Consider the following 18436-nt stretch of genomic DNA (forward strand, 5'->3'; position numbering starts at 1 on the left):
CAACTGTAGACCAATCCACTTTGCTATTCACCTTAATCATCCTAAGAATTCCTGACAAAGTAAGTCACTCTTTTTCCTACTTTCTGTGTGATTACTCTTTTTCAGACTGTCAACTGTCATTTCTCTTCACATCGGCATCCTTAGTTGTTAATATTCCTCAAGGCTCTGTAATACTAACTCATTGTCTTTTCTACTACACCACACCCCTCGGTGGTATCTCCTCCTCTTTTAGCTTCTCTCATATTAATGTGACCAATACCAAAATCTGCTTCTCCTTGTCCATCAGAGCGCCCCCATCTTCACCCATAGAGCTTTGACTGCCTACATGCATCTTGCATACATCTGCCATTAATACTGGATTTACCTTGGGAATAGTTTAGTTCCTTGCCACCCAGGCATCTGCATCCCTTCCTAAATATTACATCTTTCTCTCTTCCATTCTGGCCCCAGCAGCCAGACACCTTTACTCCCATCATTCGTGTGAAATATCTCTGTAGTGACATTGTCTCAGTTGACTGGAATCAGGAATTTAACACAGTCATAACACTGTTCTCCACTAGTCCTTCGCATACTAGACCGTACCAAAAGGCTATTGGGTTTTCTCCTATTTAGTTCATCCTCATTGGTTAAGACTCTACATTTGATGACCTATTTTATTTTTAGCTTGGGCTGCTCGGGAAGAGCATTCCAAGCAGCCGAAGGCTTTTTTTGGCCTTTAATTTAAGGGCAATCATCTTTCAGGGCGTTACATTAAAGTGAGAGTAAAATGAGCCGATGGGCTAATTTTACTTTCACTGAATCAGTGCTCAGGGGCATATCTCAACCCTGAAGCACCGCCTCTCATGGGAAAGGTATAGTTTGAAAGGGGAGAAGCACTTTTGTGTTGTGGTCTTTTGGCCCACCCAAACAAGTGGAATACCGTTCTTATCAGGAACATGTGGGAAGTGAGGGTGGTAGGAAATCTTTGGCTTCCCACAGATTGCAGAAATTTCTGTCACAGATTGTTTTTTTTTTTTTACCAAAGTTTGACGTTTGCATGGGCTTCTAGGTAAAATTTCCTAGAAAGAGGCACATAAGTAATTCACCCCTGGAATGTCCTAGCTGCCTAGTTTTAAAAAAAAGTGCAGGTTTGCTAGGTGTCCTTACTGTTATCCACATTGGGATAAAAGGGTCAGTATTCAGTGGAAAAATGTGATGCAGCAATGTTGTGTTTTGGCCTGTTTCCTGTCATGGACAAGAGGGCTACCCACACAAGTGAGACACCATTTTTATCAGAAGACATGTGGGAGCTTAGAATAGTAGAATACTTGTTATTACCGATTTGTATTTGGCTGCATTTGTGCCTTCCAAACTTAAGCCGGTGTGTAGGAAAGAAGACATTTTGAACAAAACCCTCTAAATCATATGTTATGGGTACCCACAAATTCAGATATATAGAAATAACTACTACGAAACTACATATCTTGTGCACATTCCAGATGTACATAGGTTTTCTTGAGATCCATTTTTCACTTTACATATATACTCTGTACACAATGAAAAACCATTGTACGGTGCAGCTCACTTGGCTGTGGGTACCTTGGATTCTTAAAGAAACTACAAACTGTATATATCCCTGCAACCAGAATGCTCTAGCGGGCATAATGGTATATTAGAACATTGGAATGCTGAGAGCTCCATTGAAGACAACAAAGTAGATTTGGACTTATAATGGCCGGTATGTGCCAGGAGCTCCAACATTCCAATGCTTGGCTTCATGTTTCTCCCTTTTTCATTTAGAACATTCTATCATGGGTGCTCTAATAGCCCTATAGCCCTTCTGCCTTGGGCTATAATAGTTGTAAAAGGACCTCTCCCTTGTTATAGGTGGGCAGCATTCTATAAGGCTATATTGGAACATCGGAATGTTGGGAGCTCTATTGAAAACAATGGAGTGGTCTGGGCTTAAAGCCTGGAGCACCAACATTCCAATGTTTGTCTCACAGCAACAGTTGTTAACAAAGGCCTCAAGGAGCCCGAGGGGATCTCAATCCCCTTGGGCTCCCTGAGGCCTTTGTTTTATTTGTTAGACATTCTACCCTCTAATGGTGGAATGTCCTAATAGCCTTAGAGCCCCACTGTTGCTGTACTATACTGGCCCTCACCTTCGACTCAGGCCTTTAACGCTGGAGCAGACCTTTAATGGCTTGTACATTCTGCTACAACGGGCTATAAGGCTGTATTGCTTTTGTAAACTGACCATCATTGCAAAAAGATAGATGAAAACAGTCACATATTACTATTTTTCCTCCTCCTCTTCATTGTTTCTTTATGCAGTTGTTCACCCTGGATCACCCATGAGCTTCTCACTGGTTCTCACCACAAACTGGAACTAGGTTGAGAGCGCATAAAATAGGAACAATGAGCTATCTCTTTGAAAAGTGCCAAAACTGTGGTTAAAAAAAATGAAGGCCCAACAGTTAAGGAGTTAAAAACTCACCTCCTCCTATAGAAACCAATTATATTTAATCAGATTACATTTGTTCATCTTGCCACAATATCTGCCACTATAAGTATGCATGCATTATAAATATATGGATTTTCATTTTCCCATGTGAGTCTCCATCCAGCATATCACAATCTTTTTTTACACACTGTCCACCCAGGCCAATCTTTATTTATGTGCTGTTACCTTAATGATCAAAATCAGTAACAGTAGTGCTAAGTGCTGATGCTCTGCTCAGTTTGAAACCTCTAATAGAAATTAGCTTCCATCAATGCCTACTTGTCACACAAGCATGTTTTTCTCGACATTCACAAGTTACTAGATTAAATCATTTCTTATGTTGTAGAACTAACATAAATGTATTAAGTAAATTATACATTTACCATCTTAAGTGACTGCCTTCCTGCAGGATTCAAAACCATCCCTTGCAAAAGAGTCTTAACGAAGGGGTTACTGTAGTATTAGATCTCCTGAAACATATGCAGGCTCTTATTTTGAACCAGTTAACAGCTGACTCAGCTCACATAGATGGTAATGGTGAGCACCCATACCATAGAAAACTTCCACACATCAGTGTAATAGCAGTCTTGGTCAGACCACTGTCTTATTTACTCCCACCTCTGTCATGTTGCACTATCCAATCCTGCCAAGCTGCTGGGCATCAGAGGCCATTTATGTCCTGTGCTGGCAAAGCTTGACCACTGAGCAGTTAGGAGCCGGACAGTATCCCTGAATACACCTAACCTCTGAAACCTTCTTGGAAACAATCTTGTAATATTTCAATCACAATAGACAAGTTCATTCCACTCACATTGTGAAAATTAAAGATGGGCAGCAGATCCACAAATGAGTGGTACAATGGGGAACTGACTTAGCTCAAGCAGATTAGCCACATCCTGTAACAAGAATGGTGTAAATTAAGAGGACAATTCCTGATGCAGAATACATAGGATGAGATACCAGAAAGCTGATAAGAACCAAAAAGATGTACTTTGGTTTGTGGCCTCATCAATGCTTTTAGCAAACCAGAAAAACCAGGAGATGGTGATCTGTGTTAAATGAAAGATATCATATGTCCATCTCACCCTCTCTGCATAAACCTCTTATTGCTTTTAGTCAAAATGGTACACCACCTGAGTTCGAATCCAGTTTCACTTCATTGCACTCAGTGACAAAATGTTGGGTTTGGTTCAGAAGAGCAGCTTCTAATCTATGTGCAAGGCACTGCACAACTGCATGGATGATGCAAACTGAAAGTGAACCTGATAATAAATGCCTCCTTTCTCAAGGGAGTTATTCCTGTACCTGCTACCCTGGCAGCAGGTCATAGTGCAGTGCAAAGTCTTCCTTACTGGTGGATTTTCCATGTTTCTCAGTTCCATCTGTGGGTGTAACTGTTCCTGTATTAGATTCTACAGCTCTTTTAAGTTTGCCTGCATTGTGTCCTTTGATATGAAATTGCACTTGTAAAAATATTAACAAGGAAATAAAGTTAGTCAATTTTCAATGTCTGAATAGGAAATCCCGGTGCTCTTTGCTGATCCCAATTTTTTTTTATTGATATTCCCAAGTTTTTGCCATCGTTTCTGGATCTTACACTGTCTTTAGGCAGACTCTCACGTGTTTTGGGAAAATAGTCAAACCTGCATTTGTATTCTGTTTTTCATACTAATTAAAACATTGTTTGCACCACCAGTGCAAGACTACAAGTGAAATTCATGGTTTAGAAAATGTGGCGTGTCCCTCTGTCCTTCTATAGTACAGTGATAAAGTGATGCTTACTGGCTGTGTTATTAAACCTTTAAATAAAAATAAAAAAAACATGCAGTTATGTATGGATTTTCATCTGTGCCATTTTTGTCAAATATTAGAAATTCTTAATTAAATATAAATACATTTTTAAAATATTCTTGAATGCACATAAGCAGAAGAATCTATATATTTCTAATACCTATATAAGCATAATGTTTGATGATTGCAGTTATAGGGCATACGTTTTTTCTGGCTATACTCCAGCTAAAAGGCATTGTGAGCAATACATTTATAAATGATTGTGATTAAATGTGGTGTGCAATTTTAATTGCATTTCCAGTAATGTTATTTTCATTATTGTAGGCACAATTACATTGGATTCAATTTTTCCCTCCAGTGAACCTATTCTTTCATGATTTAGATGACACCAGCTTGTGGGTAGTGTAAGCTGCTTTGGCTTACTAGCATCCTTAGAGAAAAGGGGAGGCTGTGTTGTGTGCTAATTACAAGCAGCCCTGACACACTACCACATTAGTTGTGGTGTAGTATGAAAAGCAGGCATTAATTGGGGGACAGCTATTGACCTTAATGTTAAGAGTAGTTTAGGTCAACAGCTGCGTACAGAGCTGGGCCGCTGAATGCCCGCCCTGTTCATTTTATGTGTTTATTTCTGTTTTTTGCTTAACTTTTCCCCACTAGGAGAAGAAAGTTATTTTTTATCTATGATTCATTATTAAACTGACCGCTTTTATAGGACACACATCCTCACTAGCTGCCTGGTTCCATAGATCTTCCAGCTGAAGGGCGTCTGTTGGTCACCAGAGTTCAGGGGCTTTTCTGCTGTGCCCATGTCACAGCCTTATTTCTGTGACAATCTGTGGCTCCACCCTGTAGGCCCCTCTTCAAGCATCAGGACTCACAAAGTACATTCAGGAGAAAATGCTCTTACAATCCTGAACAAATGACAAGGTACATTTTTTACAATACTACCCAGTTATATTCCTGTCTATGGTGACCAGATGTGTTCCTGGCACCACGGTTCCATTCCTAGACTTTTCTTTTACATATCAATGCATTCTGGGAGGTGTAGTCTTATTTTATTTTAATTGAGCTGATTGGACTAGCACATCTAACAGCAATTATATTTAAAAGCAAAATCCAGGAATGGAAAAAAAAGGTGTCTGTAGTGTCTTGCTTGATTTAGAACGGAACCTTTCTGACACGCGAAGGACTCTGTATCACTGTGTGACGTTATAATTAGAACAGAATATTTGAGCATTTGGTTTAGAAAGATAGAGCCCATAGGTACATGCAGAGGGATAAAGATGTGATTTGCGACTCCGTGTGGCCTAGTTATCTAGCGGATACCAGACTATGGTAGACACTACAGTGTCCAGGTGACATGAATCAATCTGGTCACCCGATTCCTGTTGACACCAAGTTACCTTTCCACAATAAACATTCTAATGACACTATTTTATAGATTTTCTATCATGTAATTTTTATCATTGATGGATAAGCTTATTTTGATTAGAAAGATGCCTTACTGTTTCCTCCCGATACAGAATTGCAGACTGCGAATCCAAGCATCACCTGGCCTTGAAAGAAAGAAATTAGCCGGTGGGAAGACAAATAGGAGAAAAACAAAATCTGCTTTATTCCTTGGTTATTTTCAGCAGCTCGTATAGTTGTGAGAATGAGCAGGTTAAATTGTTTGTTTCGCTAGTCTGTCTGACCTTTTAATTCCAGTGTTGACCTAAAAGTAAAATATGAAAGCCCACTAATATTTATAGGAGTGCTTATTCATAGGAGTGCACTAATCTCAGATTCTCTCATACCTCCCTAAAGCACTCACACCCTCCCAGTGCTCCACAGGAGACTGTTAAATGCACAAAAAGTAATGTAGAGGTGCATGCTCTAGTTTCAAGATCGCCACCATGTTGCATCACCCAATGTAGCAACTATTTTAAAAAGATACAAAACAATGCTTCCATTGCTTTATATGCTTTTACCATAGCCTCTCAGGTATTGCTCAGGCCCATTGCGTCATTTGCTAAACATTGGCAAGCGAGGCCGATTTCCTGTGCCAATACTGATTATTTTTTAATCCCTGTGTGACAAAATACTCAACACAGCCTTTTTGGGAAGCATATATTTTGGCCTGTGGATGTTTTATATTTCTATGAGGCCACCTGTCTCCCTAGCTGACGTTTCATGATAAATAATATAGTCCTTTCCCAACTGAACAAGCAGGGCAGTACTCATTCCAATCCAATTAGAAAAGAGATTACAGACCATTAATTAAAAAAAAAAAACTAAACCTTACACTACTCCCAAACTGTCTTATGAGGAATGTTACTGTTGGGTCTCCATTAAGTTCTTTCCATTTGAGTGTATAACTCTACCTTATTCTAGTGAAAGATGCCTCTTAGCAGTTTCTGATCCTGTGGCATTCCACAACAACTCACGGAGAGTGTTTCTCTCTTGTAAGAGTTTTTTGGATCACATTGTATGGGTTTTATTTAAGGCCACATTTATTCTCGTTCTTGACTTCTAGTACTTTCTGTCTTCTATCTTTAAGTTGTTAGTTATGATTTTGGCCCTCTCTGTAGGGTTTCTGGTAGAGTCTTTCACCCACCCATAGATATATTGAAAGGTACATGTGTTTGTCATAGATACATAGGTGAATTGTGCATTGTGGATGGCACTTCTGAACTGAGGCTTGTTCCAGGATTGTGCTTGCCCCTGCAGTGTTTCTGTTTAGGTTTGAGTGAGATTTTGGAAAGTCCTGATTGTGTAATTCAATGGGAAAGTAACTCAATGATCACAACGTTTTCTGGGAATGAAAAAAAGAGCTTTGACTTAATGATGTTTAGCTACCCTGAAATTACTGGTCCCACGGTCTCTAATTTCTGCACCATTTATTTGCCAGCAATGAAGTTGGGATAATTGTCTGTTTACAAAAAGGGTACGTTGTTAAAAAAAAAAAAAAAAAAAAAAAAAACTTTCTTGGGATTCTCTGGCCTGCACTAAGAGCCAGAGAGTGAGATGTTGGAGGTGTCCATTGAAGGTGTTGGAGTGCAAACATTATTAATACAAATTGTGACATTAAAATTATAGTGTGAAATAACATATAATAAATGGTTGTTTGAAAATAATGTATTAATATATACAAATGTGTAGCTGATATGGTGGACACCATAAACAATGAGCACAGTTATGAAAAATGGCTAATAAAATGTATTTGTTTATTCATAGTTAAATGTTCTGAAAAATGAATATTAATATGTACTAAAAGGATTAATAGTTTACATGTTATGAAATGCTTTATTCTTCATGTTTTAGCATTGATTTTAAAAAGTCCTCACAGTATAGTATCTTTCCAGAGGCAATGTTTTAAGTGTTAACTCTGCAAAAAGATGTTTCTCTAAGCATCCTGTGTGGCTTGCTTACTGTATGAATGTTATGTTCTTATGTTGTAACCTTAGTCTGTCTTCCTGGGATGAGATAATGTGTATCCAGAAAAAACAGTCTTCAGTGCTCATGTATAATCTCCCACAATTGTATTCTGCTGCGGAAACTGGTGACTGCAGTAAGAGAAGATGAGCCAATCGTGGATGCAGAAAATGAAGATAGATGCTTCTGAAACGTGGAGAGAAGCTAATTGGCTCTGACATAAACCACCCCATAGACCGGCCAATAGAAGCTTAGTTAGTTGCTTTCTAGGACTTTAGTATAGCAAAGTTTTAGGTAATAGTGGGGAGATTCCGTTTCAACTTCAGTACTGTTTAGATGTCTTAGTTCATTGCCTATGATTCTGTCAGTTCAGATGCAATAAGGCCAAACATTACTGAACTGTTCCCTATTATATCATTTCCCATATGAAGAAGACTAGAAGATGCTCCACTGATGAAGACATCACTGCTTGCCGATCCACTTAGGAGAGGGATAACCAAAAGTGCACTTGTCTTTCTTGCCGATTTTTATGTTCTCTTTTTTTTTTTATTTTACCACTATTTTTGGTTAGCACCATAGTAAGATGTTTTCCAAATTCATTTTTGTCTTCTTTTTTTTTGCAGGAAGCCCCATAATGATTATCGAATTAGAGTAATAGTGAAGGATGCCAAATTCTAAATTCAACTGTTTCACATTATTGATTGTAAACAATTCATCTGTGATAACTAAATGTATTCAGTTTCTATCATTCATCTGTTACTGTTGTTTTTCTGCATGGTGTTTCATGAATGTTTAATGATAAATATTCTATCTACGTTAATATCCTTTAGCATACTTGTTCAGCCTTTGTTATTCCTGTATGTTTATCATTTGTGTCTTGCGTTTGATTTACGTGATCTTAGCATTGTTGATCTTAAATGAAATATGTATTTAACTGGTGTGGTGATTCATGGCCACATAGGTTATGGTGCGTATACATTACTGACTCCAATATCGAAAGTGATGGTATTGATTTGATCTTATTGATGTTGACTGTTAGGATGGTTCAAGATTCGTATCAACCTCTAATGGTAATTGATGGTTACCCTATATGTGTCACCTTATAAATAAATTAGCCAGAGAAATACAAGGCTGGACATGCCCACAAAGTCATGTTTTGGTATACCTTTGTGGAATGAGTAGGATGTGTTGCATTAGATTGTGTGAGTGCTCTGGTGAGGTAGTTTGGGATGTGTGCATGTTGGACTTTTTAGTTTATGCAGGGTCATCCCCAATCTTTTTGCCTCCTGCCTCCTATTTTTTCTGACCTGTTGCTGTTGGTTTTTGAACTCTGGGCAGTGCTAAAGTGCATATGCTCTCTGTGTAAATTGTATTGTTGATTGGTTTATCCATGATTGGCATATTTGATTTACTAATAAGTCCCTAGTAAAGTGCACTAGAGGTGCCAGGGCCTGTAAATCAAATGCTGCTAGTAGGCCTGCAGCACTGGTTGTGCCACCCACATAAGTAGCTCTGTAATCATGTCTCAGACCTGCCATTGCAGTGTCTGTGTGTGCAGTTTTAACTGTAAATTCGACTTGGCAAGTGTACCCACTTTCCAGGCCTAAACTTTCCCTTTTCTTACATGTCAGACACCCCTAAGGTAGGCCCTAGGTAGCCCCAAAGGCAGGGTGCAGTGTATGGTTAAGGTAGGACATATAATAATGTGGTTTATATGTCCTGACAGTGAAATATTGCTAAATTCGTTTTTCACTGTTGCAAGGCCTGTCCCTCTCATAGGTTAACATGGGGGCTACCTTTAAATCTGATTAAAGTGTAGATTCCCTTTGGGAGCGGATGGACATGTGGAGTTTGGGTCTCTGAGCTTACAATTTAAAAATACATCTTTTAGTAAAGTTGATTTTAAGATTGTGCGTTTGAAAATGTCCCTTTTAGAAAGTGAGCATTTTCTTGCTTATACCATTTCTGTGACTGTTTGTGGATTCCCTGTCTGTGTCAGTTTGACAGTTGGGCTGGTTGCACCTCACACTAGACAGTGACACAAAAGGAGCTGGGGTGTAGTCTGCATTTCCTGATGAGCCATCTGTGCTAGGAGGGAGGGGAGGGGAGGAGAGGAGTGGTCACTTACACCTGAAAGGCCTGTGCCGGTCCTCACACAATGCCGTCTCCGACCCCCTGGTGAGTGTCTGGGGCCTGGCCTGGGAAAGGCAGGATTTCACATTCAAAAGAGACTTTACTTTGAAGTAGGCCTACTTTAAAGGAGAAATTGGGTATAAGAAGGGCACCCAAAACCACAGACTTTAGATCACTTCTGGACATCAAGAGGAACCTCTGCCTTGAGAAGAGCTGAAAAGCTGAGGAGAAGTGCTGCCCTGCCTGTGACTGTGCTTTGTGGAGCTATCCTGCAGTTGCTGCTTCTGCCAGAGTAAGACGGCAAAGACTGGACTTTGTGTGCCTTCCATCTTTTGAAGAAATCTCTTTAAGGGCTTGATTTAGAGCTTGCCTCCTGTTGTTTGAAATCTCAGGGACAGCAAAGACTTCTCTCTGCCAGCACCTGGCGTCTCTGGAGAGACTCCTACTATGCCCTGTGGTGCCCATCCAGTTCCTGGGACCCTGAATGGAGAAGCTGGCAGCATAAAGACAAGGAAATCCATGCACAGAGCGCTGTGCGGAGAAAAGATTGACGCAACTCTGATCTGCGGCTGAAGAAACGATGCGCCGCCGGCTCCGCAGCTGAGAAATGACGCTTGCAAGAAACGCAACCAAAGAATCGACGCACGGAGCAGGAGAAACGACGCTCAGCATCGTTGACGGAGGTTGGGAGATCACAACCCATGCTGCGGGATTTTCGGATCATCGTGCGGCTGGATTTCCGACTCAAGTACCGCTGTGCGTGGAAAAACAACGCAAGGCCTGCACGGACCTGAGAGTGCTGATCAGATCAACACATCGCTCTCCTGCGGAGAGAAGAAACGACGCGCCCTGACCCGCCGAAAGGAGAAACGACGCACGGTCCCGCTCGTGAGTGAAATCAATGCCTCGCAAACCCTTTTTGACGCACATCACCTGTGGGGGTTATTTTTGACGCGCACCAGGTACATTTTCACACTAGCAACACTAGTGTGTGTTTAAAACTACTTAAAGACTCTTTTTGATCTTTAATTGATAGCTTGACTTGTGGATTGTGGATTTTTGTCGTTTTGGTCTGGTTTTATTTAGATAAATACTTCCTATTTCTCTAAACCTGCGTTGTCATTTTGTAGTGTTTTCATTGTTACTGTGTGTGTTTTGGTACAAATACTTTACACCTAGTACTCTGAAGTTAAGCCTACTGCTCTGCCAAGCTACCAAGGGGGTAAGCAGGGGTTAGCTGAGGGTGATTCTCTTTTACCCCTGACTAGAGTGAGGGTCCTTGCTTGAACAGGGGGTAACCTGACTGTCAACCTAAGACCCCATTTCTAACAGTGCACATGTGGGTTAAGAGATAAGCTCTATGATAGTGTTTTTAAGTTTTCAATGTGGAGAACCATACATTTGGATGTGTTTGAGTGTACCAAGTGTGGTACCCTCTTTGCTGCAACTTAGTGTGCTGCTGAATAAAATATAGTCTATTTGGATCAATTAATGTGCTTAGAAGATAGAAATGTTTCTGGGTGAGAATGCGGATAGGTGTGTAATCTATTAGGAGTTTTTTGAGAGAGACAACTGTGGTGTGGGACATTTTAATATATTACTGCATACTGAAAGGGATGCAGTCTGATATGTTTGTGTAGCGAGCACAGGAGTGAGTTTGGGGATAGCATTTGTGCTCAGTGCAATGTTGGGTTTTTGGGAGTGTCTGAGTGGGAGACCTACTGATAACCTGCATGTGGTGTGCCACTGCGGAAGTGTTTTTGTTAGGCAGTGGAATTTTTGTGAAGAATATTCTGGTGGTATCTGCTTGTGGGGATATTTAGAGTAGAGCTTACCATATGTAGGTGCATGAACCTCCTAAAGGGGTAAGCAGTGTGTTTTAGTCATGTGGTGAGAGGTTGAATAGATGTTGCCATTTATAGGATGTTGTACAATAAAAGTGGAAGGGTTGAGCCAATGACATTTAGTGAGAAGAGGGTGTGGATATTTTTGGAATAGTGAGGCTGTGGGTTGAGTAAGGATGTATCGAGAACGCAGCAATGTGAGGATGCTTGGATTAGAAGTTGTGTGCATTTGGAGATGCAAACAATACTGTAACAATAGGAGAGGAGATGCTTGCAGGTGGGATGACAGTGGATGGTTTTGGTACATGAAGGCTGCTATGTCAAGTCTTTCACTTGCTTTCTTGATGAGGATTCCCACTCCATAAAGAGAAGTAAAGGTTTGGTTGTTCTGTCACAATATCTGTTACAGCATATAGTGCTACCATAGTATAATGGGGAAAAACGTGGATGACCACAATATCAAAAAGTAAGTGCATATAGGGAAGTATAGATTTTTTTATTTTATTCTTACTTCCACATCTACATACTTTGAAGGTACACATTGTCACAGTACATATATGGAGGTAAGTAGCGCAGACTTGTACTCACCTATAAATTTTTACCCTGTTGAAATCTTGTTCCTTGCTATTTTGCTCATGACAATACGATAGCACAGTATTCTGGAAACACTAGCCTTTTGGAATGCTAAACATTTTGTGTAATACTGCCTTAAGTGAGTGTTCATTAACAGCTTAAACCCAGCGAGTTGAACTTCATCATGAACTGAAGGCTGAAAATAGTTAAATACTTAGTGGAATGCTTCCTTAAACCAATGTGTACTTAAACCTAAAATTTAAATTTGATATTTAGATGTCATTATTGCGTATGACACACTTTTGTAAGTATTTTAGATCCAGTCTCAATGTTCAACTGATACGGCTGAACTTAATGATGGTTAGTATGTACAAGGCATGTGAAAATCTGTTCTAAGACTCATTGAGGCTCCATTTCACTACATTTGAGAAAAGGTGGTCTGCTTCTATAGAGAATTACTTAATTTTTTTGTGTATAGAAAGTGTTTGCTTGTTACACTCCAGCCAACTTGAAGTGCCTTAAACATTTCCTATAATTCTTGAAAGTCACTGTGTTTAGTAACATCTACTTATGAATTGTACTGGTTCTAATAAACCGAAGTAGTAAGTTGGACTTCTCTGAAGCTTAGCTAATAAAGCCCTAGAATAAGTAGGCAGACGAAAACATTTAACAGATATAAAATATACTCTATAATTATTGTTTAGGCTGACTTTGCAGGTTTATTGTAAGTCATTTTCAAAACCCAAATTTGGCCATAAATACTTCAACCGTAAACCAAATGAAGCAATTGTTTACCAATAAATATGTTGGCAAACACTTAGAGAACCATGTTCTCTTGTAAGATAAATCTCACCTTTTTGCTATGGTTTCTAATATTTGTATCTCCAGATAAAACAATGTTTTTTTTCTTTCTGGTTGGTTATCTTCTATATGCACAAAGATGGAATAGTTTGTGCAAAGTTTCATAAAAGCTAGATGTCAAATCGAAAGAATACATAGAGAAAATGTTTTTTTCTACACAATTGAACAAATCAGGTATTTACTTCTGCATCAGTTATGGAGCACTGCCCATGAATAGCGTTCAAATGCATCTAGGCACATAACACTAAAAAAAAAACATTTTGATAACAGATTTTTAAGAAGTATATTTAGTGTCACTCTTCTTTTGCAGGTACTCATTTTAACAATGCAGGCATCGTTTCCCAAAGTCTTAAGATTCTGTTGCTGTGCTGGGATGATTTACCTTGGTTACACATTCTGTGGATGGATTGTACTGGGACCTTATCATGAAAAAGTATGTCAGCTTTTGGTTTCAAACCAGATCTTAAATGCTAATGAGAATGTTGTTAAGTGCATAGTAAGCAGCTGCTTTACTTATTACTACAGTAAACGGTTAGTTTCCGCTTTTTAATTTTACATTTGAAGAAATTTCAGTATTTTCTCCCTGAAATGAAGATGCAATTAATGTTTTCCATTAGGCACAAAGTAGGGTACTTTTAAATAGCAAAATGCAGTCTAGAGTTTGTCATCCAATTTTTTTGTATTGGTTCTACATGCTTAACAATACAAAAACAAGCTTTAAATCCTCAACATAAAACATTCTCATACTGGACCTATTTTTCATTGGATGTTAATTTTTAAGCAAAGCACTAAGCCAAGAGGCCTCCATTGCAGTGGCAGCTACTCAGAAACTTAAAGTGGATTAAAGAAAATCTATGAAATGAACATAAACTACAACATACAAGGAAAGAAAAATTAGAGACAAAAAACCATAAGATAGCCGAGCATGCTGTTTGTCTGAAAGGCATAGCTCAAATCTGTCTTGGTCATGGTATTAGAGGTTTAAATCCCCACCTCTCTATGCACAGTATTGGCAGGTGGGCAAGACCTTTATCATGGAACCAGACTGTTCAGAGGAGAAAGCTACATGGACACCAAAGAAATTGTAGAAACGGGAGAAACAAATAAGCAGAGTGGAGATTTTCTTCTGTCATAGTAGCTCCTCAGAGAGTAGAAATAAATACTTGAAGGGAGAATAAGTAATATAAATGGCACACAAATGAATTAACTTAACACATTGCAAAAACGCAGAGCAGCAATATTAAATTAAAATAATTGACCTTTGAGGTGTGAGGCCCCTCAGAATGTAAGAATGTGGGGCCAAATAAGTTAAAATAGCCCAGTGTTATTGAATATGAAAGGCAAGGTTCAAGTTTTTCAAGGTTGCGCTCAGAGAGGGGAAAACCTATGCCTATCTATCAAAAACCTTTCAAGGGCAGGGCAGCAGTGCTTTTCGAAGAGCTCTGCAGAGTACGTTTGTCTTAACAGCCACCAAACAAGTTTTTTGGAAACATTTTCACATTACTTCAGTTTTTCATGCATCTCTTGAGTGTAATTGAGATTTACAATGCCACACTAGTTGTTGCAATGAAATGCAGGCAAAAGAACATGAATTGTTCATTCCTACCAAAACAATTCCCCTAGTGCTTATTTTAAAAGGTAGATAAATAAAAATAAATAAAATAAGTGCAGGGCCTAATGTTTTTTAGGAGCCCGCCGGCAACACTGGTGGGGTTGCAAAGCACTAAAGCTGTGTAATTTTGATTTAAACTCAGGTCTTTCTTTCACCACCCTCACTTCCTGTCTCCTTATCTCACTCTTGAAGGTTCTTTTTCTATCCCTCTTTTCTGTCACTGTTTTCGTATGTTCCTTTGCCTCGTGTGCCAGCCCTATAAACTTCAGTCACCTACACATATCTAAGCTCTGATTTACATGATTGATTTGTGCGTAACTTTTCATCATACGGTTTTTGTTAATGCTACATTTTGTTCCTTTTCTTTTAGTTTGAAGATCTGAACACTGTAGCAGAATGTTTGTTTTCTTTGGTTAATGGAGATGACATGTTTGCAACGTTTGCCCAAATTCAACAAAAAAGTACCTTGGTTTGGCTTTTCAGCCGATTATATTTGTATTCTTTCATTAGTCTGTTTATCTACATGATTCTCAGTCTGTTTATTGCACTTATCACGGATTCCTATGAAACCATTAAGGTAAGCTCCTCTCCTCTGTGGGAGATTTTATTCCAATTAGTTGCATTTTGTTTAGTATCTAGGCTGTGTTGTGCAGTGCTAACTATTCTTAGTGAGATGATTAGAAAGGGCTAAAGTTGAATCCCATTTAGGCTCGATTGTCTGCCCTTAAATTATTTAGGTGCACATTTGTTAGCAGGCACACATACACTCACAAATTCTCAGGTTAACGAACACTTTTTGTAAATTGTTGATTCAGTCACTTAACAATAATTCATGGAAGTTCACATATGGTCACATATCACTTTTATTTTCATTGACGATTTGCATATCTCGAGATACCTGGAAGAGCAGAGGACATCTTCATATAGAACAGGTACTATATTGAGGGAGGCAAGAGGGAAATACAGGAGAGGAAAATAAATGTTAGGATTTAAGTACATGTCCTGAAGCACATTATGTTGTTGTTGGACAAAGTTCATCCTGTAGTTCAGCAGGTCTTATACCTTTGACTGCTGGGGACCCCAAAATGAATGACTACTGGACCCCTGGGACCACCAATGAATGACTACTGCACATCGTGGACCCCAAATAAGCAATTTTTACGATTTGAACCTTAAAACAATGCACAATTATGGAAACAGGTATACATTAAAACAAATAAATTATGAATTGACTTATTTACTATACAGACAAAATATTACAAAACTGTACATTTTAATTGGAAGTTTGGAACATTTCAAAATTGTGATTTATTTTTAAAAGACAGAGATATGATAGACTCTAGCACAATGCTTTTTCTTTCTTGCTCCTAATGTATGCTCTTTATCTGTGCATACTTGTGCTTTAATTGAGGTCACCAATTGTTAGCTTTTTTCATTAGTCACCTTAAGGGTACAACTTTATTTTTAGCCTCCAATTTAAAATTCCTTCACATTTACAGAACACTTTAAATTTTTCAGTTTATTTTCTATGTAGATAAACTTTGCTAATCCACTAACCTTATTTCATTTTTTAAACCATTGTGTAAAATTGAGCAGAGTTCCATGGTCCCCAGGTTAAGTCCCACTGCTGTAGTTGGTTCGGGAGACTTGGTAATTTGCAACACAAGAGATCGTTCATTGCCTTTAATTCGTTTTTACTTTTAGATTTTCCAAGAGAAAGAAAATTTACTTCTGGAATCTCCCCTGGAATCTATTAGGGGAAGGTTGTTTTAGCTAAGCTAGGTGGTTTTATCAATGATTTTTGCCATTTTAAAATGGAGTGTGCATCCCGGAGTAGCCAGCAAAGGTTGCTCAGAATGGGAGTGATGAGTTCAGATTTCTTAGCTCCTTTGACAAGGTAAGCAGCTGTATAATGGAGGGTTTTGATACTGACTACAGTCAACACTGGTGCAATGGATAATATATTTCCCAAATTCACCATCTGGCGTTTGAACTTACAAATAATCTATCTTCTTCCTAAGTATACTACCAATTTAGGATAGAATGTGTTATTTTGGCAATCAAATAAACAATATTTTTGAATTAAAATGCCCCCTCACTCCCCAACCTTTTGTTTTTTTTTCATGGAGTACAAAACAGGATTCTTAAGCTGTGGAGGACAAAGGCCAGTCTTGATGTAATGTGTGGCGAGTTTACACAAATTCCAGTCTCGCTGTTGGCAGATTGTCATAAGTTGCAAAGTCTTCAACCGAAAAAAACATATGTTATATGTGCAGTAATATCAAAACAAAAATATTATCAGGGGTGTGGAATTTAATAAAATATCTACTTGTCCATGGGACAGGTTGCTTTATAAATCCACTTGCCCTGTAAAAACTACACTTGTCCCTTTGGTGCAGTGATAAATGATGGCACCAATATCATTAATATATAAGAGCTCTGATAATAGCCTCTCTGAATATGCCAGGGCTCATACAATCTGAGGGTTTCAGTTCTAGAAAGTCCCACATGTGGCCAGCTTTCCACAGATCTGCATACTAGAACTGGAGTTTGCGTTGAGCAATAGTTCCAGGTTTGGAATGCACTCTGGGGTCTGCAAACCTACTAACTTGCATGTTTTAGGTGTTGTGACCAGCTCTTCGCTAATCTTTTCCTATACTGAGAGAGGCTGGAAATGTTCTACTGACAAGGGCAGAAATATAACTTCTTCCATGGTTGAGGAAAAAAGTGATTGGAGAAAAAGTGAATGTGTAAACGCTAAACAGATTTTCGCATGAGCAAGTGTACAAATACATATTTTCTTGTGCTAAAATGGGTTTCCCACTTATTTACTAGGAGTATGATTTCCTGACCTACTTCTGTAAATGTTTGTGAATTCATGAAAGCTGTAAAACTGTATTAATGCACAGCATATATTATGGGTTCAAATGTGTTGCTTTATTCAAGAATAGGCCCCTAATCAGGTCTTGAGTTAACCAAGGTCTTTTGTTTTTATTAAGTCTTTCTCTCTCTATCTATAGACTCTATTAAGGTTCAATGACAGCATCCTGCTCTTTCACAAGGAGCATATCTGCACACAAAGTATTGTGTTCAGTGCCAGAGACTGCTGTGCCAATATGTGCTTTCTGAGAAAAAATAATATTGCTATTATTCCAGTGTTTCTTATAATGGTAAGGTCCTGGTAGCTCACACAACAATAAGGTTCTACAAAACCCCATGTCAAAACAAGACTGAATTCGCAAAACCAAAAACCTGACCACTAGTGTTAGACCTATATTTGCTTTGCCATCGATTGTTTAATTTCATGTTTCCCATAATCTTGTTGAAACTGGCTGTACTGATTTTTCAATATGAATATTGTTTTGGGAATGCTAGCATGCATCAACACATTCTAGTAGATGATGCTTCAAAGAAATGGTATCTAAACTTTCAGATTAGTTTAGCAAAACATTTGTTTCATAGTTGCATTGTGACCATTTAATTTGAAAGCAAAGACTCCTTAAGCTTGCGTTCAAGCTTGTGCAATTATTTGCTTCTAATCAGAGAGCAGTCTGGAAGAAGTATACAATGACTCATGTTGTTTGACTTTGCAAACATCTTTGCACAATGTACACATTTTTTATACTGGAACCATAGTCAGCAGTGCATTCCAAGCTTGCAACATTTCCTTAGAGCGCTCACCCTCATAATAAAGGCTTTGCATTAATGAACCATACACAC

The 18436-nt window shown here is 38.7% G+C and overlaps 1 protein-coding gene across 1 annotated transcript in view; it reads left to right on the forward strand.

Annotated features, from left to right (window-relative positions):
* MCOLN2 (mucolipin TRP cation channel 2) overlaps positions 1–18436 on the forward strand; it is a 278993-nt gene that overhangs the window by 193948 nt on the left and 66609 nt on the right. Inside the window, exons 11-12 of the mRNA XM_069232279.1 lie at positions 13415–13537; positions 15087–15293. Of these exons, the coding sequence (XP_069088380.1) occupies positions 13415–13537; positions 15087–15293 (330 nt within the window). The remainder of the gene's footprint in view (positions 1–13414; positions 13538–15086; positions 15294–18436) is intronic.

Source organism: Pleurodeles waltl, chromosome 4_2, assembly GCF_031143425.1.
Source record: "Pleurodeles waltl isolate 20211129_DDA chromosome 4_2, aPleWal1.hap1.20221129, whole genome shotgun sequence".
Taxonomy (NCBI): Eukaryota; Metazoa; Chordata; class Amphibia; order Caudata; family Salamandridae; genus Pleurodeles; species Pleurodeles waltl.